Here is a 25,741-nt window from a genome sequence, read left to right on the forward strand (position 1 = left end):
CCTTCCGGCAATGGCCTATGGAGCACCATCCGTACAAAAAATAGCCGCGGTGCCGCAGCCGCGTTTCAAATAGCGCGTTTGCTTATATCTAAGTTCTGAGCGCCGGAAAGCATACCTAGGGTACTTTCTCATATGTTGTGGCCCCCACAAAGGCAGAACAGCGTTGTCGTGCCCGTGAACGGCAAGAACAATCCTGCCGAAGACGTTCGGCACTTGCCGAGCAAGGGCCGCCACGGTGGACTTGACTTCTGCTTCGACTCCATAGAGTCCATCCGGTTCTCGCCCAACAAAATGAACTCTGTGCCGTCTCTCGAAGCCTGGAGGAGACATTTTCGAACCAAGGTAGGTGTTACCCCCAGTATAGTTTGCGAATTGTTGGGCCTTGTGGCTTTTAAGCAATCTCAACGGGAGGCAGATGATGATGTTTTACAATCTATGTGAGGGTGTAGAAGTATTTTGGACATGTTCGTATTGTCCCGGCGGCGATGAAGGTCAGTGGGAAATCGGGGAACGCGCGCGGGGCTTCGGAGCGAAGTCCGGAGCCTCTCCGGCATATGCCGAACAGCTTAGAACGCCCTTTACGCTGACTTCCTACCTTTGTCCGCCGATTTTATACCTAGAGCATATGCGGACGCATCTAACATCCATGCCCCGACGCTCAGAACTCAAATACAAGCAAACGCGCTTCTGCAAACGCGGCTGCGGCACCGCGGCTATTTTTTGTCCAGATGGTGCTCCATAATGGCCGTCTTAGTTGCCACGGTCACGCGCTAATGTACTCGAGTAGTTGGACTTCGACACGCGCTCCCACGCTCATCCCCTCACTCGACAGCAAATCTGTGTACAACAATATGCATTGCTACAACAACATTCTACAGTGCGTATACAACACATAGTCCCCAGGGTCCGTCAGTGCATCACCGGTCATCGCTGCATTCGTTAATGGGCGGGGCGTTGTCGCCGTCTCCATCCGTCGCCACCCATCTTCCATTCGTCTTCCGCAATCTCTCGTCCAAGTCCCACCACTCTTCCATGGTCCTCCCGGCCCGCTACCCTCATCCCCACCTTCCTTCGTGTGGGTCTTTATCGACATCGGCCGAATGTCGTGGTGGTCAAGCGCACTAGACGCGCTATCTCGTCCGAGCTTTCCCCAGCATTCCGCCTCGTTGGCATCCACTCTCACTCTTCTCCAAATTTCGACGTGCCTATCCATTGACGCTGGCATCCACTCGCGCCCTATCATCCGAGAGCGAGGCGTCCTGATTAGCCAAAGACCCGCTTCCGGATCTCAGCCCATGCCCGCTCGCGCTCGTGCGCGGCGCCGCCCTGAGAGATAGCGCTCAGCGTTCGTTCTCCATGCAGCTCCACATCACTGTCGTGACAACGAAGACGGCTCAAGGGATATACAACTCACCTGCCCGAACAACATGCTCTTGTTCTCGATCGCGCGGCGGCCAAGGTAGGGCAGGACTTCGCTGAGGGCGCCGTAGGGTACGTATCTGGAGGGGGTGGGTTAGAAGGGGGGGTGGATTAGCAAGGGGGGTGGATTAGCAAGGGGGGTGGATTAGCAAGGGGGGTGGTTAGCAAGGGGGGTGTTAGCAAGGGGGTGGGTGAGCACGATGGTCGGTAGAAGACAACGATTTGGATATGGAATCGAGCGGAGGAATCGTACGCACTTGATCACAAACGGCTCCCCGCTCCGCACGCGCGCCGCGACGCTCTCCGTCAGGTCGTCGCTCATGCCGTAGAGCTGGCCGATCGTGACACGGCCGGTGACCTCCCTATCCAGAACTAACGGACCATCTGCACTTTCTCCCTGCCCCCTCGGAACCGTCTCCCGCTTCCCGAGCCCCCTCTCCTCCAGCGCGCTCAGGATCCCCGCGCAGCTCGCCCAGTTGTGCGTGCCGAAGAGGACGCCGATGCGCGGTTGGGGGGAAGTTGGTGCAACTGATTTCGGGGGCGTCAGGTCGGTGGCAGGCAGGTCGGCAGAAGAGGTCGGCGGTGAAGCTGCTAGCACAATCTGACGTTGAGCTAGGGCGTGATGGCTTAAATTTACTCTGCGTACCGTCACCCTTCCCCCATCCCAGGCTGTACCACTTGCGCTTGACGCCTGCTACTGGGGCCGCGATGGAGGAAGAGATAGGTGAAGAGGCAGAGGTGGCGGTCTTGACATCGTCGGCGACCAGGTCGACGAGCATGGACACGCAGCGGTCGTAGCAGGCGTCGGTTTCGGGCTACAGATCGATGAGTGAGCTCATTATGTTGACAGGGTACAGAGAACATCATGTCGACAGAGAGTACAGAGCACAGCAGTCAGGAGAACACTCACCTTCGTACTCCACACGGGCGGGTGCTCGGCGGCGGGGACGAGCGTCATGCGGGCAACGGGGTTGGCTTCCGGGTTCTGGGCGTTGCTGATCGCGTCGTGGGCGGCTGGATGGTGGTAATCAGAACACGGTTAAAACTATCGAAGCAGGAACACAGGGACGAGTAAGCGCGAAAGCGATTGAAGGGAAATCCTCGTTGCGACGGGTGCCACAAATGTTTCCACGCAAGGTGCCCCAAATGTTCCCACCCGAGGTGCCACCACAGATACGGTAACAATGATGGAAGAATCAGAATCGGACTCACCCTTCCAAGCGCCGACTTCGTGAGGGTGGTACGCGCCACGGACGAGCTTGACACCGAGGGAGTAGCCGCCAGCATGGGCGTCGGCAGCGGCGCGGGCGATGTGCGCAGGGGTGCTGAAGGCAGGTGTTCAGATCAATGGAGGGTCGATGACTACTTGCGAAAATGCTTACCGTCTCAAGTATGCCTGGTATGTGCCGTATACGAGAGGCTGGACCTTGGTGGGGTCTGGGGAAGAGGGAGTTGTTATTCGGGGATTGCGCGATGTGAACCCGAGACGTACCATCTTCCAAGACGTTGAACTTCCGGCTGAGGGCATGGGTGAGGGCGTCGATGGCAGGTTGGTACCAGCTGAGGGGCGGATTAGTAGGGTGGCAAGTCAGATATCGATGTACACGCACCTGTACTCGGCGTCGATGATGATCCTGACCCCGCGCTCCCTTGCCCGCGTGCATATCCTGCAGAGGTCCGAGTAGAGCTGCGCCAGCGCCGCCGCATCGGCTTGCGTCAATGGCGCTGGTATGCTCTCCCCCTTCGACTTCAGCACGACGTCGAGGTCGTTGTCGTGCGGCGCGCCGGGAAACTCGACATCGGCGAGCCGAGGACGCCCCGGGGGATCCCGGTACCCCTTGCGCGCCTCGAGGATGTGCGCGGACAGGTTCCAGAGCGCGTGTGCGTCGGGGAGCAGCGCGGTAAGCTTGACAGCGACCCAGGTCTTGCGCGCGGTGGGAGGTGTTCCCGGCGGGGCGAGCTCGTCCTCAAAGTCGGCGGCGACGTCAATGGAGTGCACCATCTCGTTCACGATGCGAGCGTGGGGCGAGTTGGCGGGGTCGTGGCCGGCGCCCATGGCGGTACCCTCGTCGACCTCGACGGAGTAGGCGAAGAGGGCGCCCATGTTGCGCGCGCGGAGGCGGCGGAGGAGGGGCACGCAGGCCTCTGCGGTGTCGCCGCCGACGAACTGGTTGAAGAAGGTGGCGCGTACGGCGGCCTCGGTGACGGTGCGTACGCCGGGGACGGCGGTGAGCCAGGAGAGGAGCTGGGTGGGGTGAATCAGGGGCGAGCGCGGGGAGGAGGGTGTGGGTGCGCACCTTGGGGCTGGCATCGACGACGAAGGGGACGCTGCAGAGCGAGTAGACGATGTAGGTGCGGACGTACGCGGAGAGCGGCTCGCTCGGGGAGACCGCGGCTGGCGGCGCGTCCGCGTGGACGATGTGCGTCGCGCCGAGCGCGCCCGCGGCGAACGCGGCGCCGAGGAGCGGGCGGCGGAGTGCGTACGAGCGCGCAAAGAGCCGGGAGGCCATCGTCGTCGCGGCGGACGAGTGCGAGCCGGGTCTTAAGTGGTCGATCCAGGTGTGTTATCGGGAGTCGGGGCGCGTGCCTAGACTCGCAAGCCAGTCCACGCTCCGGAGCCGAAAGCAAGCTGACACTTGCCGGATCAGAACCCCGGAGCAGGGACTGGAGGATCTCGAGCATCCGTTGGCGTATGAGAAAATATTCCCACGCTTTTATGCGACTTAGTGAAATTTCGGTTGAGCTCCGCACCTGCTAGGAGCCGCATCCATGTCGCCCGTCCCCTTGAACGCTCCCCGCATTGAATTACTCGAACAAACCCTATGCCAGACCTTCAATATATCCTCTGTCTATTCATTTCAGCGACAGACCGGTCAGAATTCGCTTCAAGGGCGGTCAACCGTGCTGAACGTACCCACCGGCGGCGGCAAGACGATCGCGTTCTTCTACGCGTTGTTCTACCACTGGTTCGTAGGGAACACGAGACCCGATGACCAGAAGATTGTCCTGGTAGTGAGCCCGCTCATAGCGCTCATGGAATCTCAGGTGCGTGGCTTGTTAAGGGTGGCGCGACTGAGCTGATCTTCCTCAGGCGGACGACCTCACCGCCCGCGGGGTACCCGCCATAGCTCTTTCGGCGAAGCGGATGAAGGATGGGAACATCTTCAAGGTGCGTGCCACTTGACTTCCATGTCTCGCTCTACTGAACAAGTGGCCAGAAATGTGCAGCAGGCGACTACAGAGTCGTGCTCGCTTCCCCGGAGCTTGCGCTCTCCCCGGACTTTCAGCGCACCGTCCTCATGTCCCCCACGTTCCGTAACAACATCATGCAGCTTGTCATTGACGAAGCACATGCGATATCGGAGTGGGGGACCGACGACTTCCGTCCAGACTATCGTCGACTGGGTACCCTGCGGGGTCTACTCCCCAAAGGCACTCCCATTGTATGCACATCAGCAACGCTACCTACCGAGGTGCTGGACGACATCTGCGCGACCCTCAATCTACCGCCGGATTGCGATCGCATCCTCTTCTCGAACAGCAAGCCCAACATCACACTCTCGGTCCACCAACTACAGCATCCAGACAGCAGCTTCGCCGACCTCGTCACCCTTATCCCAGATAACGCGACATGCGCGGAGGACATCCCTATGACTCTCATCTACGCCAGCAGCCGTCTAGAAGTCGAGGACATGCAAGACTTCCTCCGTCGGCACCTGCCTGTTGGGATCCCGAAGACGGCCGTCGAGTTCTACCACCGCCACATCGAGGATGGCCGCAAGGACATTGTCCTGCAGAAGCTTCGTGCTGGCGAGATTCGCATCTGCGCATGCACTGATGTTCTAAGCTGGGTGAGCCTCTTGTCCATGCACGCATCGCTCGCCACTGATGGCTTACCAGGGCATCGACCTTCGTAACATCCAGCGTGTCGGCATCTGGAAGAAGCCTTTAACGTTCAACTCCCTTGTGCAGAAGTACGGTCGCTGCGTTAGGAACCCGCTCGAAATCGGGATTTGTATACTATACATTTCGAAGGCGGTTTACAAGCTCTGCGAGAAGGGTCTTGCGCCGCTGCCTGAGGCTGTTGCAGCACGAGTAGATACTGAAGCCGGACTCGGTGTGCAGGACACGGATGTAACCGAAGGTGTACGAGTTGAGACCAGCACCGACTACGACGTTGCTCTGCCTTCTGCCTCCAGCCGAAAAGGACCTCGCAAGAAGAACTGTGCCACCCGTGACGGGCAATTTCTCACGAAGTACATTGGAACGAAAGGCTGTCGCCGCGCAGTCTGGGACGAGTTCTTCGAGAACGCGACGAAACGTATGTCAAAGCCCGAAGGTGTATTCTCAGTACTGACCCATCTATGTAGATCAACTCATTACTTCACCACCGCCATCTATCCGGTGCTGCGATAACTGTGATCCCATCCCTACAGACATCGTGGCACTTGATGACCCTCGCCAGCTACAGCGGGGCAGGCGCCAGCGTGCGCCCGAAGAAGTCGAGGAAGCGGTCCGTGAAGACTGGTATAGAGCCGACTATCCCTCAAACCACTTCCTAAGCGGCTCATACCTCCTGTCGGACACCCTCGTCTCAACCATCTCGGGTGCGGCAACCTCTTTCGATAGTCTTGCCGATTTCGACAAGAGATTTCGATGGCACTGGTCTGCGCGTTATGGCACCCGCCTCGTCGACGCTGTTCTATCTGAGCGGCGGCGCTTTCAGGTCGTCCCCGAGCCAACGACTGGCGTGGCTTCTACATCGACACTTTCAGCAGAGATCGTGGCCGGTTCGACTGATCCAAGTGCTATCCCGTCGATTGAGCCCCCGCCGAAGCGCCATCGAGGCACTGCCAAGTCAATCGCTGCATATAAGGCGTACCAGGACGTCTTCGCCTCATGTCGTCGTGACATCGAAACACACGAAGAGCCAGCCGGCCATGTCATAGCGAAGCGCTTCCGAGCGCTACCTCGAAGGACTGGGGTATGTACTTCATATTGACGGTGCACAAGAGGACTTATCCTGCTCGTAGACGACTGCTGCATACTACACAACGTGCACCACTCCTGTGGCCATCTCGACCATCAAGCAGAAGGAGACCAAGCGCGAGTACGCCACGCTTACCGACTACGCCGCCGACTGGCACCTCCTTGCTCGTAACACGCGACGCTTCTACGGGCCTGGCTCAGATGCGTACCATGACTCACTCATATTAGATCGCATCGTAGATGAAGCAATCTGGAAGCACGGCCGTAGTAGCAATCTTTCCGGCGCTGAAGGTCTGTCTTTCTGCTCGCGTGTACCTGATATGCTCACCACCGAATTGCTGAAGGTCTTACTGATCCCGCTGCAAACACCAATTACTCGTCAATGGATACAATATCAGTGCCCGAGGTAAGTATGTCGTCCGCCATCATCATGCTGTGCGCTAAGATCGTCTGCGCAAATTCGCAGAACTCCTCGTCATCGTCTACAACATCCTCGAACGATGGACCTGCCGCCTGAATATCAGTATAGTCCTCCCGCTCTTCAACCTCTGCGACACCATCGTCGACTACATCATCACCCTGACCCTCAACCGCAACGTCTTCGTCGTCCTTCTCAACCGGTTGCTGCTCCACAGGACCAAGGTTCGTCGCCGATCTGTTGTCGGCACGAAAGTTCTGATACGCATTGGCTGTGTCCAGGTATGCTGCTCCGACTTTCAGCAAGTCGCGCACGGGTTCGACTTGGCGGTTTCCTGGACGATCGGCAACGTACGACTGGAGCTTCTCTTGCTCAAGCAGGGCGGCAAGGAGCATGACCTCCTTCGTCATGTCAGGAGTTGTATGCCGATCCCCGTAGTCGGTAATATTGAATGCGCTTTGTACCATTCGCATCGTGTCACGGAGGACGAAGCACCAGTAGCAGGGGCCACAAGGCATGTGCCCCTGGCACTAGCCGCAGGGTCCCCATTTATTTCGCCCGGCTCTAGCCGCTGGAGGCTACTGCCACTGCCCGCCAGGTATAGTCAGCTGAGCCAATCCGGGCTGCTCTGCCTAGGTTGGCTGCCGTTCAGTGTAGCTCATTTGATTTCTTCAGACTGGGTAGGCTGAGCCGAACCAGAGCCTAGCTGAGTTCAGTTTGAGTTCAGTGACATCAGATTGGACAATAGTATGTACACAGGGATCATGCTATGCTACTGCAGACTATGAGGCTTAAACTATGTATTGGAAGAACACTCGTCGTCGCTGATCCCACCCTCCAGTAGCGCTGTCTTGCCTGAGCCAGACGACCATGTCACGTGAAAGCTGGCTCGCAAGCGGCGCGCAAGGTAGGCCTGACGTAACGCATATGCGCGCACGCCCGCACGACCTGCTGGGTCAAGAGCTGCCTCGAAGAGGGCACGGTGGTCCCACCAATCAGCACGCCACTGGAGGAAGCGAAGGACGCGGCGCATCTCCTCCTTGAGTATGTTGACCTCTTCAGTCCATCGCTCGGAGCGCGCGCGGGCCTTCGCCCATTCAACCCGTACAGCTGCAAATAGTTAGAATGATGATGAAGTAAGTGGTTAACACACGTACCGTCGTGTACCTGCGCCTCAGTGTCCTCCTCCGGCCCCCCAAGCGCAGTCCAAATCCAGGAAGTGAGGTTGCGCCGCGAATCGGCACCCCGCACGACAGCAATGGCTCGGTCACGAGCCGACAGCGCAGTGCTGTCAGTCTTGCGCGCCGTGCCGACTACACGGCTGCTTCGTTGGCCTTGTGCATTGAGACGCTCTGTGCTTGCGCCATCAGCCTCGCGGTCGTCGTCGATTACGAGATCATTGTCTTTGAGTTCACGGAAGGCGGGATAGGCGTCCGCTGACGAGAGCCGAAGGAGTGCAGAGCGCGCCGAACGATATTTGTTCGCCAGTCGTGCGATCCGGTCATCAAGCCGAGCAATGACATTTCGCGAGCGGGTCGAGTCTCGCTGGCCGTAGCCATGTGCGTTGCGCTCGTTGACGAGGAAGCGCCGTGCATGTAGCCGGCTGCGGGTGTCCTTCAAGGCATCAGTACACTGCGCCACATGGAGGCGTACCTCGACCTCCCCAAGCCCCTCTACACAGCCCTCCTCGCGCTCCTGGCGGGTCAGGTCTGACGGGAGCCATAACTTGACATGCTCCGCTTCTGGGGGAAGCGCGTCCGAGTTCCGCGACTGCTCATCTGCAAGGGCCTTGGCAGCTGCGGCTGGCATGAAATGCTCTTGAAGCGCCCGGTAGCGAGCAAGTCGCTTGAACCATGCAATTCGTTGCTCTTGGACTTGACGGTCACGGTCGAGAGCGGCAATGGAGATGTCTTGAGCCATTGCTGCGATATGGGACCTATAGCCTCATGAGCAACGTGATAAGATAGGGATACGCAAACGTACTGTGACTCTTCCAATTGAAGGCCGAGGACAATGAACGTGGCTTTTGCGGTCGCGCGCACCGGGGTTCGGCCCATTCGTACATCATCAGCCTCGTCGCGTACAAGCTGCGCGCGCACACGTTGTTCGGAGGGTTCATCTGTAGTAGGGTTAGTAGGTACGGGCTCACAGCAGCAAAGGACTCACCCGATACGTGAGGTAGGAACGGATTGGGGAGTTGATCATTGCCCTCGTAGTCATCAAACATCTTGCGCCACGCAGACAACGTGGGGGTGTCGAGCGCGTCCTCGATGTCTTTCAGCTCCTCCTTACGCTGCTGGCTTTGCACAGAAGCGAGCTGAAGCCGGCGTTCGAGCCCAACCCCTGTGAAGAGCCTGAGTAGACGAGAGGCATCAAAGGGACGGGACTCACGCTGCCCGACGTTCTTCTGCAAGTTGTGATGCGCCGACCATCCCTCGATTACCCCATCACGCACACCCTCGCCCATCTCCTTCGTCGCCGTAGCCAGGGTGTTCATTGAGGCCCAGATGCGCTCCGGGCCTTCGCCGTCTGGTTTCCCCGCTCCGCGCGCATAGCGTACGGAGTTCGCACTGCGGCAGGCGATGTCGTGCACGTTGCCGTGCCAGACAGGGAGCCGAACCTCAATGTCGAGGCACGGCCGGCCATCGTCCGTGTGAGGCTGAAGGAGCGGGGGAAGTTTGTTGAGGCGATCCCATAGCGTCTTCTTCCACTGGCAACCGATGTCGTATGTGAGCAGGACCTTGGCGACGTTCTCATTCTTGATGGCAGACCAAAAGATGAAGTCCATGTTGGCGTATCTGAAGAACGTGAGCATTGTACGTCAATGAGCATGTAAGGAGGAGTACGCACCGTTCTCCTTTCTGTAAGTCACCCAGCCCATTAGGGCGTAGCGTCTCGTGGCGTGTGCACGAGCAGGCGCCGCATCCGGACACGCGGCAGCCGACCGTGTTCTTCGTATCCTTCTCCATGAGTGCTGCGAAGGATATACAAGAGCTCACCTAGGGAGTGTCAGTAAACTGCACAGCAGAACGAGTGAATAACCTACATCCTCCTCATTGACGTACCCTCGGAGGTGCTCCTTGTACAGCGGCGACTCGACGAAGCAACCCGATCCGCCACCTAGAGGAGCGTCGGGTCGGGCGTTCTTCCGGAAGCGGTTCTTCAGGCGGAAGTTGGCGTCCATGGAGAGGAATAGGCTGTGGACATATCTGCGAGCGATTAGCTTGGCCATAAACTTCGGCAAGATACGTACTGCAGATCGTCGTTGCGCCAACCAACGGGCATGTTCACCCCGTCCTGAGGGCAAGCCCAGCACCGAACCACAGCCTCGCCTGGCCTGGTTCCCGCGATTCCTCGCTCATCATGAGCGCGACCTGCTCGTTTCATGCGATGTAGGAAGGTCCATTGGCGCGACATCCCACCGAAGGCGCGATAGCATTCCTGCAAGTGATTCAGTACAGTGCATAGAAAGCTCAAGGTACGACTCACTGCAAGCGGTATCATGCGCAGCGCATTCCCTGAGAGCTGCAGCGACGAGATGAAGTCGCGTACATTCGTCGTAGCGACCGTGGTGAGCAGCGCGAAGTGATCGAGGGCGGTGAACGTGGCGCAGGTAGCGGGCTCGATGACAGTGGCAGGGTACCACCCTTCCCGGAGTAGTTGCTGGACATGAGTTGCGCGATCGCCCCGCGAACACGCGCAGTATCGAATCTTAAGACGGCAGATGTGGGTGGGAGCGATGACGGTCATCGAGTACACCGTGCTTTGAGGTGCGGGGCACGCGTGTCCTCCGTGCCCCACTTGATACACCAAGCCCAACTCTGTAAGAGACGTATGCTTATCCCAAAAGTCGCCCGTCCAGCGCTGCTTCAGCGTGAGATCATGACAGACTTCAATGTGGCGAGAGCAACGCACCATGACGCGATGCAGTGGGAGTGCATGGTGTCGTTCCAAGCAGCACTCCTGGCAGAGGAGGAAGGTGCCACAGTCTTCACATTTGTACAACGACGCGTCATTGGACAGCGGGCGGGCGCAGGTCGTGCACTGAGGGTGGTGATGGTCGTTGCCGAGAGCTTCGTGGCGCAAGAGTTCGTGAAGAAATTCGGCTGCGTGAGGGCGCCAACAGCTCATTGGATCGTCCTAGATTGCGCATGAGTAACTCGAATGTGCCTAGTGTTTAGGAACTCACCGACGCGTATCTCTTACGTTTGCCCGACCGCTCATCGACCAAATCAATGACTTGGTCTTCGCAGCTGACACCTTCCCCCATGAAGAACATCGGAATGTAGTCCTCAAAGGGGTCCGTGGATGGGGCAGCAACTGTCGGCTCCCAGCGCGAAAGCTCGTCGTTGGAGTGAATGCGCCGGCGCTTTGGAACGGGAACGACGACGTTGTGGTGATGAGCAAGGCCTCCTGCGGCGAAATTGGTACCCCGGAAGGTAGCCTCAGCCATGGATGGCGACAACGCGCTCGCTCTATGCGAATACGATCCGGAATATAGCCCATTGCCGCGCGCACGCCTGGACCGGCTACTGGACCCTCGGTTGCTCATGGAATGCAGAAAGACTGTGTTGTAAGCGAGTGAAAGGGTAACGAGTGATATGGACAAGGATTTGCGATGTCGACGAGGAGGTAGCGGACGAGGTTTGTTGAGTGAGGCTGTGCCGTTTGTTTGCGGTTGTTCACGCGTATTCCCCCTTTAGTCCGCGGCATTGTTTTATTTCTGGCAGTAGTACGATAGATCGTGCGTCGTATTAAAGTACTAATACTGGGCCTTCTTCTTTACATACATCCTATCCAGCATACCAGACAAATCGCGCACCGCCAATTGCCACTCCTGATCCAGCTCGGGGTGGATGATAGAGTCACTGCCCGCGACAGGACTGTCCACGCCCTCCTTCACCCACTTCAAGAGAACAATCAGATTATACACACCATTGATCCCGGTAGTCTCCAGCTTGCCCATATCGAATTGTGCGACGTTGTCCTGGAGTGGCTCCAGAACGTCGCCCTCCTGCGTAGCCTGTCTCCAACTGGGCATGAGACACCGGTACCAAGCCCACCAGCCACGGAGTATGCGCCGCGCAAAGCTACGATCCTTGGGATTCGGCTCGCCGCTGTTTCCCCGCGTCCATCGCGCATTCGCAATCCACGTCGCTACCTCCTTTGGACGCCTGTTCAACATTGGAAGTGGCTTCCGCGCGTTGGTGTACCCGTTCACCTCTTCCCATTGAGCGTAACGGGACAGAAGCGTCCCCCAAGCCGTGCCGAAGTCCTGGGCGATATAGCGCCAGGCGTCCACGAACCACGCAGCCTGAGGCTTATTCAACGCACTGGCAGGGACAGCGAGTGATGAAGCGGGCTTGGGAAGAAGGGGTGACGCCATCGGTGAAGTGGAAGGTCGAGGTGGCGGTGTGGAAAGCGTCGACGCCGTGGGACGGGATGCTGAATGCGCGGATGAAGGGGATGCGGGACGAGACAGAGTCAACGACTGAGCACGCGACAGCTGCGCCTGCGAGTCGTGGGGCGAGGGCGTTGCAAGACGCGGTGGTGCCTGCGCGGGCGAGAAGACGGCGGGACGGGGAGGGGTCGACTGAACAGGCGAGGGCTGTGACTGCTGCTCAGGAGGCACTGGTGTCGCGCGGTGCGATGACGTCTGCGCCATTGACGGAGACGCGGGACGAGGTGCTAGCGGCAAAGCAGTACGAGGCAATGGCGAGTCTGACGGGGAGTGGTGCGGCGCGATAGGAGTTGCTTGTGCCACGTAGAGACCTGTAGCGGTATCGACGTAGTGAGTTGCACGCCACGACTGCATGAGCTGCTCGTAGCGTTGCTTCTCCTGAGGACCCTTCCACGAAAGGCGAACGATGCTGCGGTCGAACTTCTCCAGCTCCCAGGCGAAGCGCGCTGCGCCCAATTCAATCGGCGGCGGATTGTCGTCCGTGAAAGTCTGCTGCGAGCGCTCCATGTCGAAAGGCTGCGACGTTGAAAGGCCCGGACGGGCTTCGGCATGGTCGCCCACGCTCGAGCCGCCGCTCCCGGAAGCGTTGCGAGCGCTCGATTGAGGCGCATCTAGCAGGCCGTAGAATACGCCGCTGCTCACATCGACGTAGTGTCGATCCTTCCACTCCAGGAGCAGCTGCTCGTACTGGCGCCTCTGCGACTCGCCCTGCCAGGACATTGCTCGGATGGTACGAGTGAACTTCTCGAGCTCCCAAGCGTAGCGGGCATGCCCTTGCTCCGTAGGAGGCGCGTTGTCGTCCGCGAACGTTCGGTAAGCACGTTGAGGGTCGAACGTCGCACTCGTCATTGACGGCGGGGCGAGCACGTGCTTGTTGCTGGACGACCCGGCGGCGGCAGTGCGACGCATGCGCTTCCTGCGTGGCCGTGGCGTGTCGCGCTGGTCGTTGTGGTCGTCGTCGTCGGTTGATGACCCGCTGGAGTCATCAGAGTCATCGTCGCTGGAGCTGTCCGACACCTCCTCCTCGGTGAAGCGCGTACACCCGAGCGGTCCAGAATGCTCGTCGGCAGCAGCGACGGGCTCCGTGGGCTCATCATCGGGTGGCATTGCCGCGGCCGCACATTCATCATCCGCTGCGTAGGAGGTGAGCAAGAACGAACCAAGATTGAGACGAGGGTACTTACACCAGACGGTATCGAGATACTCGCCGAAGAATCCGAGCACGTCCTTCTGGAATCTCGGCTCGTCGAAAAGGGCGAAGGGAAGGTGCATCTTGTTCTTCCCAATCGTAAAGCTAATCCGAAGCCGTCATCAGTAAGACGCAGGAGGCTGGGAGAATTCGACGTACTGCCGCGCGAGAGGGTTTCCGTTTTCCAAGGGATTCCGAGCCCCCACCAGCACGAGAACGTTGGCGTCCATATGTGCAACGAGCCCACGGAGAATGGGCTCAAGGAAACCCTCCAAGCAATCCCAAGCTCTGTTCGTTGCTGCTCAGTACAGGTGCGAGGCTGGAGGTGGTGAACTCACTGCAGGATGGACTTCGGGTCGCGCTTTGGCGCCGACTTGAAGGCGTTATCCCACCGCTCCTTCTCCGCCTTAGCAAAAGCGCGCGCGCGCTCCCCGTAAGCCTTCTTCTCATCCGCGGGCAACGGGTCAAACGTCTTCTTCAGCTCCTTCATGAGGTAGTTGATAGGGCGCTTGGTGTAGCTTTTCTTGTCTATAATGACAGAGCCGCCGCCCCGAGCCTTCTCTTCTTCGAACGCGCTGTTCGCGGCGGCGACGAGTTCCGGGTGCTCGACGGAGTACTGCTGGATAGGCTGGAGCGCCTTCTTTGCGCCTTTGGCGCTCAAGCCAGTGAGCTCGACCATCAAGCGGTCGTATGGGTTGTTCGGGCTAGCGCGGTAGCGATGGCGATAGCCAGGCAATTTCTTGGCCCGCCAGTGGATCCAGCGATGGATGGCCTGCGTGGGGTCAGCACGGCACCGAGAATATTAGGCAAGAAGTACGCACGGCGTTGCGCTGCGTCAAAATCGCTGACCGCGTCTTCTCCTCCTCAGCGCTCAACGGCGGCATCACGGGGGGATTCTTGGGGTCGTAGTCCGGCAGCGGCTCGTCAGGATCGTCGTCGTCGGATAGCCACCAGGGGAACAGCGCGTGGTACTCCGCGCAGGCAGCATGGATGACCGCCTGCGCCGCCTCCCAGGATTGGGCAAGCGCGTCGACGTACAGCGGGACGTACTTCTGGAGAATTTCCTTGCGCACGCCCTCCGCCCAGTTTTTGCGACTGTTACGCTCTTTTTTCGGCTTTGCGCGACTTTTGCGCTTCCTCTTGCGTCGTGAGCCTGGCGGTGGTGGTGACGGCTGCGGCTGGCGCCGAGGAAGAGGGGGTCGTGAGGCGTTGGCGGGTGGCGGATGCGCCGGCGGCGTCGTCGATGAGGTCGCCGACTTTTCGTGAGGCTGACCCGGGTGCGACCGGGAGGGGGGCGTAGCGGCCCCAGGCGTCGGCGACGACGTCGTAGGCCGTTGCGAAGGCGGAGGTTCCAGCGGCGCAGACGACATGGGCGAGATTTGGGCGAGAGGCGGCGGGAGACCAGGTGAGAGGCAAGACGCGGGCACTCTCCTGAAAAGAGAGGGTAAGGGAGCGAGACAGCCGTAAATTTGTCTCTACGGCCAACCACGGCACCGCCCGCCGCTTCATGATATCAGCAGGCAGCCATAGCGGGAGCAGATCCAACTGAAGATCAAGGGGGACCCCCCCGAACGGAAGCTTTCTTGCCCCGCGCGTACGGCTGGCCATAATCGAGTTGAGCGCCCAAGGGTATAAGGGAGGAATAGGACGTGTACGTACCTGCAGATGGCGATAAACCAACGTTGAGCTGGCGGCAGAGCTGGTAGGCAGGTTGGTGAGCGTGCACGCGTCAAGTGTACCAGCAACGTACCTTGCATGAACTCCCGATGTTCGTAGTAGAGCTGCAATGTGCACATCCCAAGTTTGACAGTTATGGGCGACCATAAGGCCGCCAGAACTGCCAGCGTATGCGAGGGTGAGCGTGTCAGAGCCTGTTGAACCTTCGTCGATAGCGATGGGCGCAGATTGAACCTTTCATTACGTTTGGAGCTCTGCGCATGCATGGTGGTCAGCGCGAAAGGACAGGAATAAGAACGCAATCGGAGTCGGGCTATGACAACTTGAGAAATCTCACCAATGCTGGAATTGCACGAGTAAGGCGATCAAGACTGTTCTTTTACTCGTATATAGATAAGGTCGAGAGTCCTGTAAGCGTTGATGGTGGTAGCGTGCGTTTGAATGTGACCATCCTTGACGGCTTGCGAAAACTTGAGCGAGTCGGGTTTTCTCTGACCGTAAGGAGATGTGGGCCACTTCAAAAGGTCGATCTTCCGTGATTGTGAGGTGAAGAAAACCTAGAGAAGTACACAGGTGGGCATAGCAGTTGATTCGCGCGACGGAGTTATGCTCGAATCGTATAAGTACTTCGCTTCAAGAAGTAGACGAGCGTACTCGTGGGCTCAAGGTCGCACCTACACAGTGAGCGTCACAAGTAGCTGACGGCAAGCAAAAGCATGCCCACCCTGAACGCAGGGTCGGATTGTACAGGACTTCAGTGGATCATGGTAGGAGGATCAAAGCCCGCATGAGATGCGTGAGACCATTACTTCGACATCTGCGTGACGCACACGGTCGCGCACTGCATTTAAGTCTACACGGGCTTGAGTCAATTAGCCAATGCTATATCTCCGCTCACTATATTGCCAAGCCAGTATATGTTCACGGTTTGCTTTGTCGAACTGGGAGATGCGGCACTGATGAACTTCGGTAAGATGGGTTGCATTATTTCGTGTTTATGCGCACATTCAGGGTCCTAGTTAACACAGTACATGTACTATGGGTACAAGCATGAAAAGGTGTATTGAAGACCTACATATCGTGCACCCTGAGGGAGATGGACGACCCTTCTGGCGGCCTTGTGCAATGCGGCGGCAAAGTCCGCATCGAGTTCGGACTTCGTGATATCCGACATCAGTTTCCGTCTACTTACATGGCCATACCCGCTGCATACAAGACATGCTCACTACGTGTTTTGCTTGACGACAGAGCCTACATATCCAATGTTTGGCCTTCGCGGTGCAAACAAAACGCATAAAATGATAACTACATACAGGCAAGTACGCGACTACATATCACCCTCATTTTCCAGGTCAGTGAGGTCCGACGCACTGCTGTCCTCGAGATCAGTCAAGTCAGACAATTCAGAGGCTTCATCAGCGGTGCCACTACGTGCAGCCAGCGAGCGCAGCTCCGACAACGTCGAGAACATAGCGAGGCCTTCACGGTACCGCCCCGCCGCCCTCGTCTCCTGTTGCTGGCGCTCCTGCGGGCTGAGCGTAGCCACGAAGGCCTCCTTCGTGCGGAACCCCTGGTCGACCCACCGCATGAGCCCCCCAGCCGTATACTGGGTAACCGAATAACGGCGTTCATTACGCCCGACCGCCACGTTGGAGTGCGTGAGCACGCTGGAGGGGATGATAATCGTGGCGCCCGGTGGGAACTCGATAACGAGTTTGAGCTCCCAGATGATGAGGTGGCCACCGCGTCGCGGGTCGTAGCGGCCGAGGGCAGTGATGGGGCACCAGCCCCAAGGAACGTTAGCGAAGTCGCGGTGAGGGAGCGTGATGGTGCGTGGCCCGTAGTTGATGGTAAGGGCAGCCCAAACGCCATGGCGGAAGTTGCGCTTGAGGTGGGGGTATCTGGAGCGGACGGCCTTGCCGTACTGCCGGTAGAACCTGACCAGCTTAGGTGCCCACCCAGTAGCCACGCCGGTGGAGTACCCAGCGATGCGCTTCATCCCGCGATGTTGTAGCAGCTTGCGAAAGAGTGGCACGTTAGCCGGCTTCTCCACAATGTTCATGGGCTCCTTGCGACCGCCGCCATAGGCATGCCCGTGGGCGGTGGCGGGGAATACGCCGCGACGATGACGGCGCTGATGGGTGGTCAGGGACAGCTGCGGGGCGGTTTCCTCGATGAGGTCGGCGAGGTCGTCCAAGTCCGCGTCGTAACTATTTGCCTCCGTTGCGCCGCCCTCCGGGGGCGCCGGACGCCCCGCAAGGATCATGAAGACGCGCTCATCACCGGGTGTGACGTACGGCACGGTCTTGCTGCTCAAGGGTGAGCCCAGGGCCTAGCATACATGGCGGCGCACGTACCGCCCTTCCCACCGCACCAAGTCGAACTTGTACATCGAGTCCGGCCCCACCATGTCCTCCAGCCTGTATGTGCGATGCTGCGCCCGCCCCCGCTGAGGCTCGCGCTTGGCCGTATACCCCGTCTTGGTGACGGGGAGGTGTTCCAGCGCGGCGGGTCGCGCAATTGGTTCCGCGGCGCCCACATGTTTGCGGCGCGTCGCCTGCCGGACTTCGGGATCCGCGTCTATCGCGTCCAGCGCCTCCTGAGCTAACTTGCGCTTGCGCTGGCGAACGGCCTTGCTGCGCTTGTTCGCGTGATGTTTTTGCCCACTACGATGCGCCGATGGAGGGATAGGGGGTGGGGGAGGGGGAGGGGCGGACGAGGATACGTCCTCCGCGTCGCTGTCTTCGCCCTCTATGAGGTCGTAGTCGTTGTCTTCATCGTCTGTCCACTCCTCGCGTTCCTCCTCTACGCTCCTCTGGACAAGCGCGGGGAAGTTGAAGTTCGGGTCCTTCACGCGATACACGGTGCCGTCCCATGAGCTGAATGATGCGCCGGAGCGCAGCACGCGGTCCATGCCCTGGAACTGCGCGGTCAGGAGGGCTATCGCGGAAGCAAACTTCAAGGGGGTGCGCATTTTCAAAGGTGTTCGAAGATATCCAATGAGTTGCCGCGCCTCGACCCCGGTTTCCCAGGCCTGAGAATCGCGTGTAGTCTTGGCAAGGCAGCTCAAAGGTAGGAAGGAGGAGAAGGAGGAGCGAAATGGGACGCTGCACTCACCGAGATGGTTGGGAACAAGACGCGATGAGAGCCGAACGCGACCCACGTGAACCAACAAAGCGATCGGCGTCACACTATCATCATGTGACCGATGTTGAACTTGTGGGGGTTCGACATTTGATTTCAAGGCAAGAGATATAACGCCGGACCGCGGCTATGGACGAACTCGCGCCATGGCCCCTCGACTTGCCTACAAAACCACGAACACCGATGGACATACCTGCTACTGGTATTACAAGCGTCAGCCGCCGTATAAGCGACCTCAGCGCACGCCCGAGGACCGTCAACAGCTCTTGGTATGTGCGCCGTTGAGCTTCCCCACCCGGTTGACTCACGTATATTCCAGGATTTGCTCTTTCCGATGCCGCCGGCACTCGATTCTGACTGGCGCGCCTCGTGCCGCCACGATGAATCCGAGTATGAACGTTGCGAAGCTATTGAGCAACTGCGGCACCAACTCAAGCGACGTGTGTATACAGCTTGCTTCTCCGCGCCTTCCGGTCGCCCAGAGGACGATCCTTGCGATCCCATCCTCGACTACACGTACCTGAAGCGTGCGTAAGTATTGCATCTGCCTGCGATCAGCAGCTAACGCACCTCTAGGCAAGCTGGATCTCGTGAGCCTTTACATGTCGCGCGGTGGTCGCCACTGCCCTGGCGATTATATCTGGGAGAGCCTTCCCCCGTTCACTTGGGCCGCCGAAGACGCCCTGCATGCCCAACTCGCACAGCAGGATGTTCACATGCAGAATTTCGTGGCTCAGGGAGGCGATCCCCAGCCAGAGGTCTATCTGGGCTGGGTAGATGACGACGAGGGTGTCGAGGAGGCGACGTAATTAGATATTCATACCTGCTGAGAGTACTACAGCGCTCGAAATCACCAGTCACATGCTTGTACACCTCATATTATCATTGGGAAGGCAACATACAGCGAAGCGTACGGGGTAGAGGACAAAGCGGGGTCGGTACGCGGCCCTGACGGTCAGGTACAGCACCTAGGATGGGGCGGCTGCCCTGTGATAAGGGATAGCGATAGCGCGACGCACAGGAAAGCCACGGCCACCACACAGTAGACTAACAGAGAGAAACAAAATACAAGTCAGTATGCGAGACTAGAGGGCATGCGGCGAAGACACACACCTTGGACTTCGTGTTTCCCGCCAGGCCTTTGGCTGAAGACCTGCCTAGTTTGGACGCGCTTTGACCTTCCTTTTCGGGAGCGATAGGCCGGAGACCCTGCTGGAGGTTGAGGACACAGAAGGATTAGCGGGAGAGGGTGGTGTCAAGCGTAGTATCACCGGCCGAGTAGAGGGTGGACGAATGACCAGGAGCATGGGACACGCGGCAGCTTCGAGGGCGCGCGTCGCCTGAGCAGTGGAGAGGACCAGCGCGCCTGCTGGCCGTTTTTTGAAAGGCGCAAGTAACCGAACAGACGCGTGCGAAGGGGGAAGTACGCCCGCTGCGACGGGATAGTGAGCAAGATCCTCGATGGTATTCGGACGAGCACGCACCTTAGCGATACCTGGCAATACCAAAAGCGCCTCCGATGTACGCGAGCGCAGCCGCCAGGAGGGTGCATGAGCATATCTGCGCAGCAATGTGAGCAGCACTCGACGCGCAGAACACGTACAATACATACGCACCAGCACATATACGATAAGTCCCGCGCAATGGCGGTGTTGGCGCGATGAGGACTTGACGCGCCTTGGAAAGGATGCGGCTCGATCGAGGGGGCTAGCTCCATGCGACGTGGTACTTGTTTCGTTTCGTGGAGCGCTCCGTGCTGTCGGCGAGGGGGATAAAGCGACTAAGCGCCAAATGTCGCGGAGGCCAGGATGTCTGCTGGATGCTGGGAGCCGAATGCGTGTCACGCCTTTACGATGTAATGGTGAGGGCTGCCCAGCATGCAGATCTGTCTTCCAAGGAAAGAAGTCCTTAGAGCAACTAGATGGCGGCGCGAAAATGAGACGTCAGAGATTTGTCGTCGTGCAGAGATATCAGGACGCACCAGGAGATACCCAAGCTCCCGCTGAAGCTGCCGCCCAATGACCGTTGTAAATCAAAGACGATCTTTGGGCTCGCAGGAGACTCAAATGCGCCAGGACATGGGAAGATTAAAACACGTCTGGGCTGGTCACTGAAGGGTGGCGAGATGGCGGAGGCAGCGAGAACACAGGAAGAAAACTCCCACGGGTGAGCAAACATGTTGATCTCAAGAGACAATGGAGTCCTACGATATTGTTGACAGACACAATGTATATAGACATCGGGAGAGAAGTAGATAGCAACGTACAGCGACTTATGAATATACAGGGTTCAGAGTACAATGGGAAAGGGAGGCGCAGCAGAACGGACCAGCGGCGGCTCGGAGGGTTCTTGATGGGTTTCGTCTCCGACAGCGACATAAAGCCTGTCGTGAGCCTCGTTAGACCACCACACAGTGATCAAGAAAAGGCCGCGCACCTGGGAGGCTGCGGTACGTCCGAGAATGCACAGACTGTTTTATTTCTCACTAGCCAGACCTCCAAGTCATTTCTTGCTGCGTAAGATGCTTCGTGGGCTCACTGAAGCCAGTCCGAGACAGATGGTTGGCAAATATGAAGGAGGCATCTATTGACGAGCGCTAGGCAAGTGGTAAGCCGGCAGCCTAGGCGCGGAGAGCAAGTGATCGGGAGCGCACGTGCAGGGCCTGCTACGCGCGAGCCACCCTATCCTGACCTACGAGCGAACCGTCCGGCAGTGCTGCCGAGGGCCTGTGATCCCAGTACGAACCAGGCAGCCCGCGCTGACCCAGCTAAATAAGGTAAGGGTGTTGAGAGTGGCTACAGCCCCCAGCGGCTAGTGCCGGGTCAAATATATGGGGTGCCTGCGGCTAGTGCCAGGACCATTTGTCTCGGATCTCCTGCTACGGCTCGACGAAGATGCATACAGTGACCATCGCGAGCCAATCCCAGCTTTTGTTCACCCCCTTCGCAGTGTAGACGCATTTCGCCCAGAGGTTCTGATGCTCCTGCATCATGTCGACACCCTTGAAGCCGCCTGGTTTGCCGCTGAGGTTGACGAGCCAGTTGTGAAGGAATAATTGACGAAGACGAGGCGGGTACCGGCGCAAGCGGCCCAGAGTTTCAAATATGACATCCGCGTACTTCGGCATTGCACCCACTCCTCGCATCATGAGTCCCCACACTCGCAACATGTTCACGACACGCCCAATATCGCCATGCTTAACAGCATGAGTGAACTCGACGTAGAACAGCGCGTCGCGATTAAACAGCAGTACGTTCTCGTGTGCGTGGTCTCGCAGGGCATCTGGTTGCTGACGAAGGGCATCGACGACCGGCGTTCCGAACAGCTTCTGGAGGACGGTACGTGCGACACGATCGAAGTCGGCGACGGACGCTTCCGATGCCCACGTCTTGAGCGGGAGTGGCGCGCAGTGAATGCGGAATGCGTCCCTCACATGCGCAGGAAGCGTGATGTTGATGAGCTCGTGCGACTGCTTCCACGGCGTCGCCTTCCGTCCCTTCCATCCCGCTGCCATGCTTTTTCGACCCAGCACCGTATTCGACCACCACAGGCTGCCTGGCCACTCGGAGTTCGGCTTGCCCCAGTGCTCGTTCACGACCATCCTTCCCGCAGCCATCTGACAGTGAAAGATCCCGAAGCGCTGGATCAAGAAGCGCAGGGCATCCACGTCGTCCTCGCTGTTGCGCCTCGCGGTCTGGAGCTTGTCGACAAGGAGCATGGATAGGAGATCGCCATCGACGAAGAGCAGCCCGTGCTTCTTCCAGTCTTCGTTCGTCATGCCGAGGTTCTCGAAGATGGTGAGCAGTACTTTCATTGTACCATCGATGCACGACTCATCGAGCTTCATAGCTGGGAGTGGGTGCTGCTCGGTCTTATGGACCGCGATCTGGTCGACTTCGGGGCAGCCTCCAACATCGTTCCGAAGGCGAGCCAGCTCGGGGATGTGATCCATCGCGATGCGCTTCAGCTGCCAGAGGCAGCACTCGGAAACAGTCTCCGCCTCCTTTGCGGAGGGAAAGAGATCCTCTGGTGCGTAGGGGATGTCAAGCTTACGCGTCATGCGGGGTTCATCCATGTCGAAGGGAAGGGTGCCGTGGGGCACAGATGCCGCCGTCGTAGGATCGAAGAGCGGCACTACAGTAGCAGTGGTGCCGTTGTCGAAGTGGTCAGTCGAACCCATGCGCTGTGCATCCTTCCGAAATGCAATGTTCAAGTTGTCCCAGCAAATGATGCACGCTCTGTCTTTGATGAGGGCATTGTAGCGGTCTGTCGCCTCAGCCGAGAGCTTCTTGACGTGGTCGAGAATGGTGCTATACGACGTACAGATGCCCGCGTGCGAGAGGACCTCGATTTCGCGCTTCGCAGATCCAGACGCCAGGAGGAAGAGCCCAAGAGTCGTCTGGTAGTCGTTCGCGCGCTGCGACTGCAAGATGCCCATCATCGCGCACATCGTAGTGAAGACCTATCGTTTGTATGGTCAGTTCTCATGATATCACAAGGGTTCAGATCGCTTACAACTTTAGGATCGCGCTGGGTGCGAGGGGCTTCCTCCGTTGCGTCCAAGGTCCCGGAAGCAGTGCAGAGCAAAGACCAGAGCAGCGGCGCTTCGGCCTGCAGATCATCGCTTAGTCTCTCGAGCGAGAAAGTGCTAATCAGGTGCGTAAGCGAGGTGCTGCGTGAGCGCGACATGATGTCTTTTATCGCAGCACCCTCCTTCCGGATTGTCGGCAGCAGCTTCTCCATCATCCAGGAGTCGGCGACATCTGGCGCGCGAGTGTGAACCTGATCCATGAGCTCCTCCCCGTGCGCCTGACAGAATTTGGACCATGCCGAGGACAACAGCGGGTTCTTCGACGACCAAACGGCAGACATGAACCTGTAGAACGTCCCGAACCCGTACCCACCCTCCTTGGCGTCCGCTCGCAAGGCCTGAAATGCCGTCCAGACCCGTGAATCTTCATCGGCTTGTTCTTGCTCAAGCGCTGATGCGCGAGCACGAATCTTCTCGGCCTCCGCCTCTGCTTTTTTCTGGGCGCTGACCGCTTCCTTCTGCAGGAGACGGTCCGCCTTCCGTCTCTCCTTCGTCTTCTTCCTCTCCTCTCCCGTTGGTTTTCTGATAGTGGGTCTGCCACGTCGCTTAGGTGTAGGGTCCATCTCACTGAGCTGTGATGACGGCAAGGGTGCAGATGCCGACCGACGGCGTGTGAGCCCTCCGGACGGAGTCCGAGGCAGGATGGTTGAGACGCTTGTATGCGCGGCAGCAGGACTGCGAGGGGAAGTAGGAGTGAATTGGACAATGCGACGTCGCTTCTCGGGCTCGGAGATGATATCAGAATCATCGCGGGTGCGCTTGGTAGACATAGCTGCGTTGAACAATGGAGGTTCAGACTGATAGCGTTGTTCGGGTCGCGAGCTTTCATCGAAATTTCTCTAAGTCACACAAAATCGTGGGAATAATTTCTCGTACGCCAACGAGTAATTGAGATCCTCCAGTCCCCGCGCTGGGTGTTCCCTTACCTCTGACTTGCTCGGTCCGATCCTTCCGACCGGCACCGAAGGTGTCCCTCCCGCCTCCCGCCTCTGCCTTCTGCCTTCTGGGTCCTGCACCCAGCGCGGTAGGACTGGTCTCGAGTCTAGCGCGTGCCCGACGCGCGCACGATTACCTCCGCGGCTTATCCGATGCGATCGCCGCTGCAGACCGCCTCCCTCGCCTGGACGCACGTCCCTACCTCGATAAGCCCCCCATCGCATGCAGCCGCCGGCAAGTCCGGGCGCGCGTTGACGCTGCGGTCCGCGTCCTTCCCATCCCCCGATCGCGAATCGCCCATCCCATCACCCGCGGCCATCATCACCTCGACGCGTCTCTGCTTCCGCCCTCATGACGCGCTTCGAAACTTCCTCTGTCAAGCAGCCTCTCCCCGGCTCGGTCATTCGGGACGCGAAGTACGCGACGCGTCTGCGCCTCGTCATGCTCTCGCACGAGATCGTCGCGTCCCCTGCTGACGCCTCTTCTGACGTCAGGCGCGCCGCCCACCCTGCTACTTAAGCTTTCTGTCGCTCTCTCTACTCTCCCACTTTTGTGTATGACGACCATGATCATCCGCACACTCACCGCCAGCGCCCTCCGCGCGCGCCCAGCCTCCTCATTCACCCCCCTCAACATCGGCCTCCGCGCCGCACTCGTACGCCCCATCACCACCTCATCCCCCCGCCCCGTCGCCTCCTCCATCTCCAACAAGCCCGGCTCGCAGTCCCTCGACCAAGCCGCACTCAACGCGAAAGAGGAGCTCGGGAACGTCGGCGGCGACGTCGCCAAGACCATCGCCGGCGCCAACTACGCAAAGGACTCCGTCGCCGCCCCCGGCCCCGACGCGTCCTTCCTCGCCACCACCGCGCGCGTCGCCGGCCAGGTCCCCAAGCCCGTCCTCGTCTTCGGCCTCGCGGGCGGCATCCCCTACGTCGGCGCCTCCGTCGCCACCGCCTACCTCGCGCGCCAGGCCGGCCTCGCCGCCTCGGGCGCCGCCGCCGGCATGGACCCCGGCCTCGCCATCACCATCCTCCACCAGGCGCTCGACGTGCAGGTCACCTACGGCGCCGTCCTCCTCTCCTTCCTCGGCGCGCTCCACTGGGGCATGGAGTTTGCCGAGTTTGGCGGCAAGAAGGGCTACGCGCGCCTCGCGCTCGGCGCCGCCCCCGTCCTCTACGCCTGGCCGACGCTCGCGCTCGACCCCGTCATGGCGCTCCTCGTGCAGTGGTTCGGCTTCACGGGTATGTGGTACGCCGACTGGCGCGCGACCTGGCACGGGTGGAGTGAGTATATGCGCGTATATATTCAGATGGCGTCGTCTCGCTGACCTCACCCCCTCTCCCCAGCCCCCAAATGGTACTCCCAGTACCGCTTCTACCTCTCCCTCCTCGTCGGCACCTGCATCATCGGCTCCGTCGCCGCCACCTCCTGGTGGGGCCCCGTCGGCGGCCACGGCCTCGTCAGCCACGAGCTCGACGAGCTCAAGCAGCAGCGCAAGGAGCTCCTCCAAAAGGCGGGAAACTCGGAAGGTGTCCGCCCCCTGCCCTCTGACGCGCCCATCACCACTGTCCCTGCAGACGACGCGGGCGGCAGCGATGAGGCCTTCGTCGTGCTGAAGAAGCGCAACCTGGAGGAGGATAGCGGAGGCGAGGAGCCGGCCGAGCACGACTCGGGGAGCAAGCAGGAGCAGCATGGCGAGGTTGAGAATTCGAAGGAGTAGATTGGGACCAGAAATTTGAGAAGCACACGGACAGAACAATCTTGTACTCTATAGCTTACCATTGTACAACACCTATTAGCATATGTTCAAACAAGAATGTAGCATTACCTTCACCACCCAGTCCCTGGACCATTCTCAAGTGAAGGATCTCCCAAGTCTTCCAAAGTCTCGAATACATGAGTCTGCTGGCAGCTGAC

At 59.0% G+C, this 25,741-nt stretch overlaps 7 protein-coding genes across 7 annotated transcripts; 3 read left to right on the forward strand and 4 right to left on the reverse strand.

The window, feature by feature from the left end:
* Positions 1-808: 808 nt before the first annotated feature.
* On the reverse strand, positions 809-4,031 carry SCHCODRAFT_02608316 (FAD-linked oxidoreductase). The gene is made up of 10 exons (XM_050344311.1): positions 3,717-4,031; positions 3,030-3,664; positions 2,912-2,979; positions 2,802-2,856; positions 2,632-2,744; positions 2,330-2,433; positions 2,066-2,234; positions 1,677-2,007; positions 1,415-1,499; positions 809-1,326 (listed from the first exon to the last, which is right to left on the reverse strand). The coding sequence occupies exons 1-10, from the start codon at positions 3,927-3,929 to the stop codon at positions 1,264-1,266; spliced, it is 1,836 nt and encodes a 611-aa protein (XP_050203143.1). The 5' UTR covers positions 3,930-4,031; the 3' UTR covers positions 809-1,263.
* Positions 4,032-4,188: 157 nt separating this feature from the next.
* SCHCODRAFT_02481244 (P-loop containing nucleoside triphosphate hydrolase protein) lies at positions 4,189-7,430 on the forward strand (the record flags this gene model as incomplete). Its single annotated transcript, XM_003035615.2, has 10 exons — positions 4,189-4,464; positions 4,511-4,588; positions 4,638-5,270; positions 5,320-5,740; positions 5,790-6,403; positions 6,453-6,699; positions 6,753-6,818; positions 6,875-7,050; positions 7,108-7,344; positions 7,395-7,430. 10 exons carry the CDS (start codon positions 4,189-4,191, stop codon positions 7,428-7,430), a joined length of 2,784 nt encoding a protein of 927 aa, XP_003035661.1.
* A 192-nt stretch (positions 7,431-7,622) lies between these two features.
* Positions 7,623-11,279, reverse strand: SCHCODRAFT_01167834 (uncharacterized protein; the record flags this gene model as incomplete). Its single annotated transcript, XM_003034788.2, has 11 exons — positions 7,623-7,936; positions 7,984-8,762; positions 8,810-8,945; positions 8,993-9,169; positions 9,218-9,624; positions 9,677-9,825; positions 9,873-10,035; positions 10,080-10,267; positions 10,316-10,690; positions 10,742-10,966; positions 11,016-11,279. 11 exons carry the CDS (start codon positions 11,277-11,279, stop codon positions 7,623-7,625), a joined length of 3,177 nt encoding a protein of 1,058 aa, XP_003034834.1.
* A 309-nt stretch (positions 11,280-11,588) lies between these two features.
* SCHCODRAFT_01030056 (uncharacterized protein) lies at positions 11,589-18,127 on the reverse strand (the record flags this gene model as incomplete). Its single annotated transcript, XM_003034787.1, has 12 exons — positions 11,589-13,420; positions 13,472-13,581; positions 13,815-14,248; positions 14,298-14,907; positions 15,136-15,175; positions 15,227-15,257; positions 15,984-16,006; positions 16,052-16,109; positions 16,346-16,358; positions 16,380-16,404; positions 16,525-17,462; positions 17,511-18,127. The coding sequence occupies 12 exons, from the start codon at positions 18,125-18,127 to the stop codon at positions 11,589-11,591; spliced, it is 4,731 nt and encodes a 1,576-aa protein (XP_003034833.1).
* A 316-nt stretch (positions 18,128-18,443) lies between these two features.
* SCHCODRAFT_02695786 (uncharacterized protein) lies at positions 18,444-19,106 on the forward strand (the record flags this gene model as incomplete). The annotated part of the gene is made up of 3 exons (XM_003035614.1): positions 18,444-18,566; positions 18,617-18,824; positions 18,874-19,106. The coding sequence occupies 3 exons, from the start codon at positions 18,444-18,446 to the stop codon at positions 19,104-19,106; spliced, it is 564 nt and encodes a 187-aa protein (XP_003035660.1).
* Positions 19,107-21,175: 2,069 nt separating this feature from the next.
* Positions 21,176-23,451, reverse strand: SCHCODRAFT_02485443 (uncharacterized protein; the record flags this gene model as incomplete). The annotated part of the gene is made up of 2 exons (XM_003034786.2): positions 21,176-22,759; positions 22,813-23,451. The coding sequence occupies 2 exons, from the start codon at positions 23,449-23,451 to the stop codon at positions 21,176-21,178; spliced, it is 2,223 nt and encodes a 740-aa protein (XP_003034832.2).
* Positions 23,452-24,274: 823 nt separating this feature from the next.
* SCHCODRAFT_02608324 (uncharacterized protein) lies at positions 24,275-25,670 on the forward strand. The gene is made up of 2 exons (XM_003035613.2): positions 24,275-25,107; positions 25,171-25,670. Exons 1-2 carry the CDS (start codon positions 24,390-24,392, stop codon positions 25,542-25,544), a joined length of 1,092 nt encoding a protein of 363 aa, XP_003035659.1. The 5' UTR covers positions 24,275-24,389; the 3' UTR covers positions 25,545-25,670.
* The last annotated feature ends 71 nt before the right edge of the window (positions 25,671-25,741 follow it).

Source organism: Schizophyllum commune (genome assembly GCF_000143185.2).
Source record: "Schizophyllum commune H4-8 unplaced genomic scaffold SCHCOscaffold_1, whole genome shotgun sequence".
NCBI classification, from domain to species: domain Eukaryota; kingdom Fungi; phylum Basidiomycota; class Agaricomycetes; order Agaricales; family Schizophyllaceae; genus Schizophyllum; species Schizophyllum commune.

Bases quoted from the DNA above. Each gene is read 5' to 3' on its own strand.
- SCHCODRAFT_02608324 (XM_003035613.2), top strand. From the start codon at position 24,390: ATGATCATCCGCACACTCACCGCCAGCGCCCTCCGCGCGCGCCCAGCC. The intron at 25,108-25,170 runs GTGAGTATATGC...CCCTCTCCCCAG, and splicing joins CGCGACCTGGCACGGGTGGA to CCCCCAAATGGTACTCCCAG.
- SCHCODRAFT_02608316 (XM_050344311.1), bottom strand. From the start codon at position 3,929: ATGGCCTCCCGGCTCTTTGCGCGCTCGTACGCACTCCGCCGCCCGCTC. The intron at 3,665-3,716 runs GTGCGCACCCAC...CACCCCACCCAG, and splicing joins TCGTCGATGCCAGCCCCAAG to CTCCTCTCCTGGCTCACCGC. The intron at 2,434-2,631 runs GTGAGTCCGATT...ACCACCATCCAG, and splicing joins CGAAGTCGGCGCTTGGAAGG to CCGCCCACGACGCGATCAGC.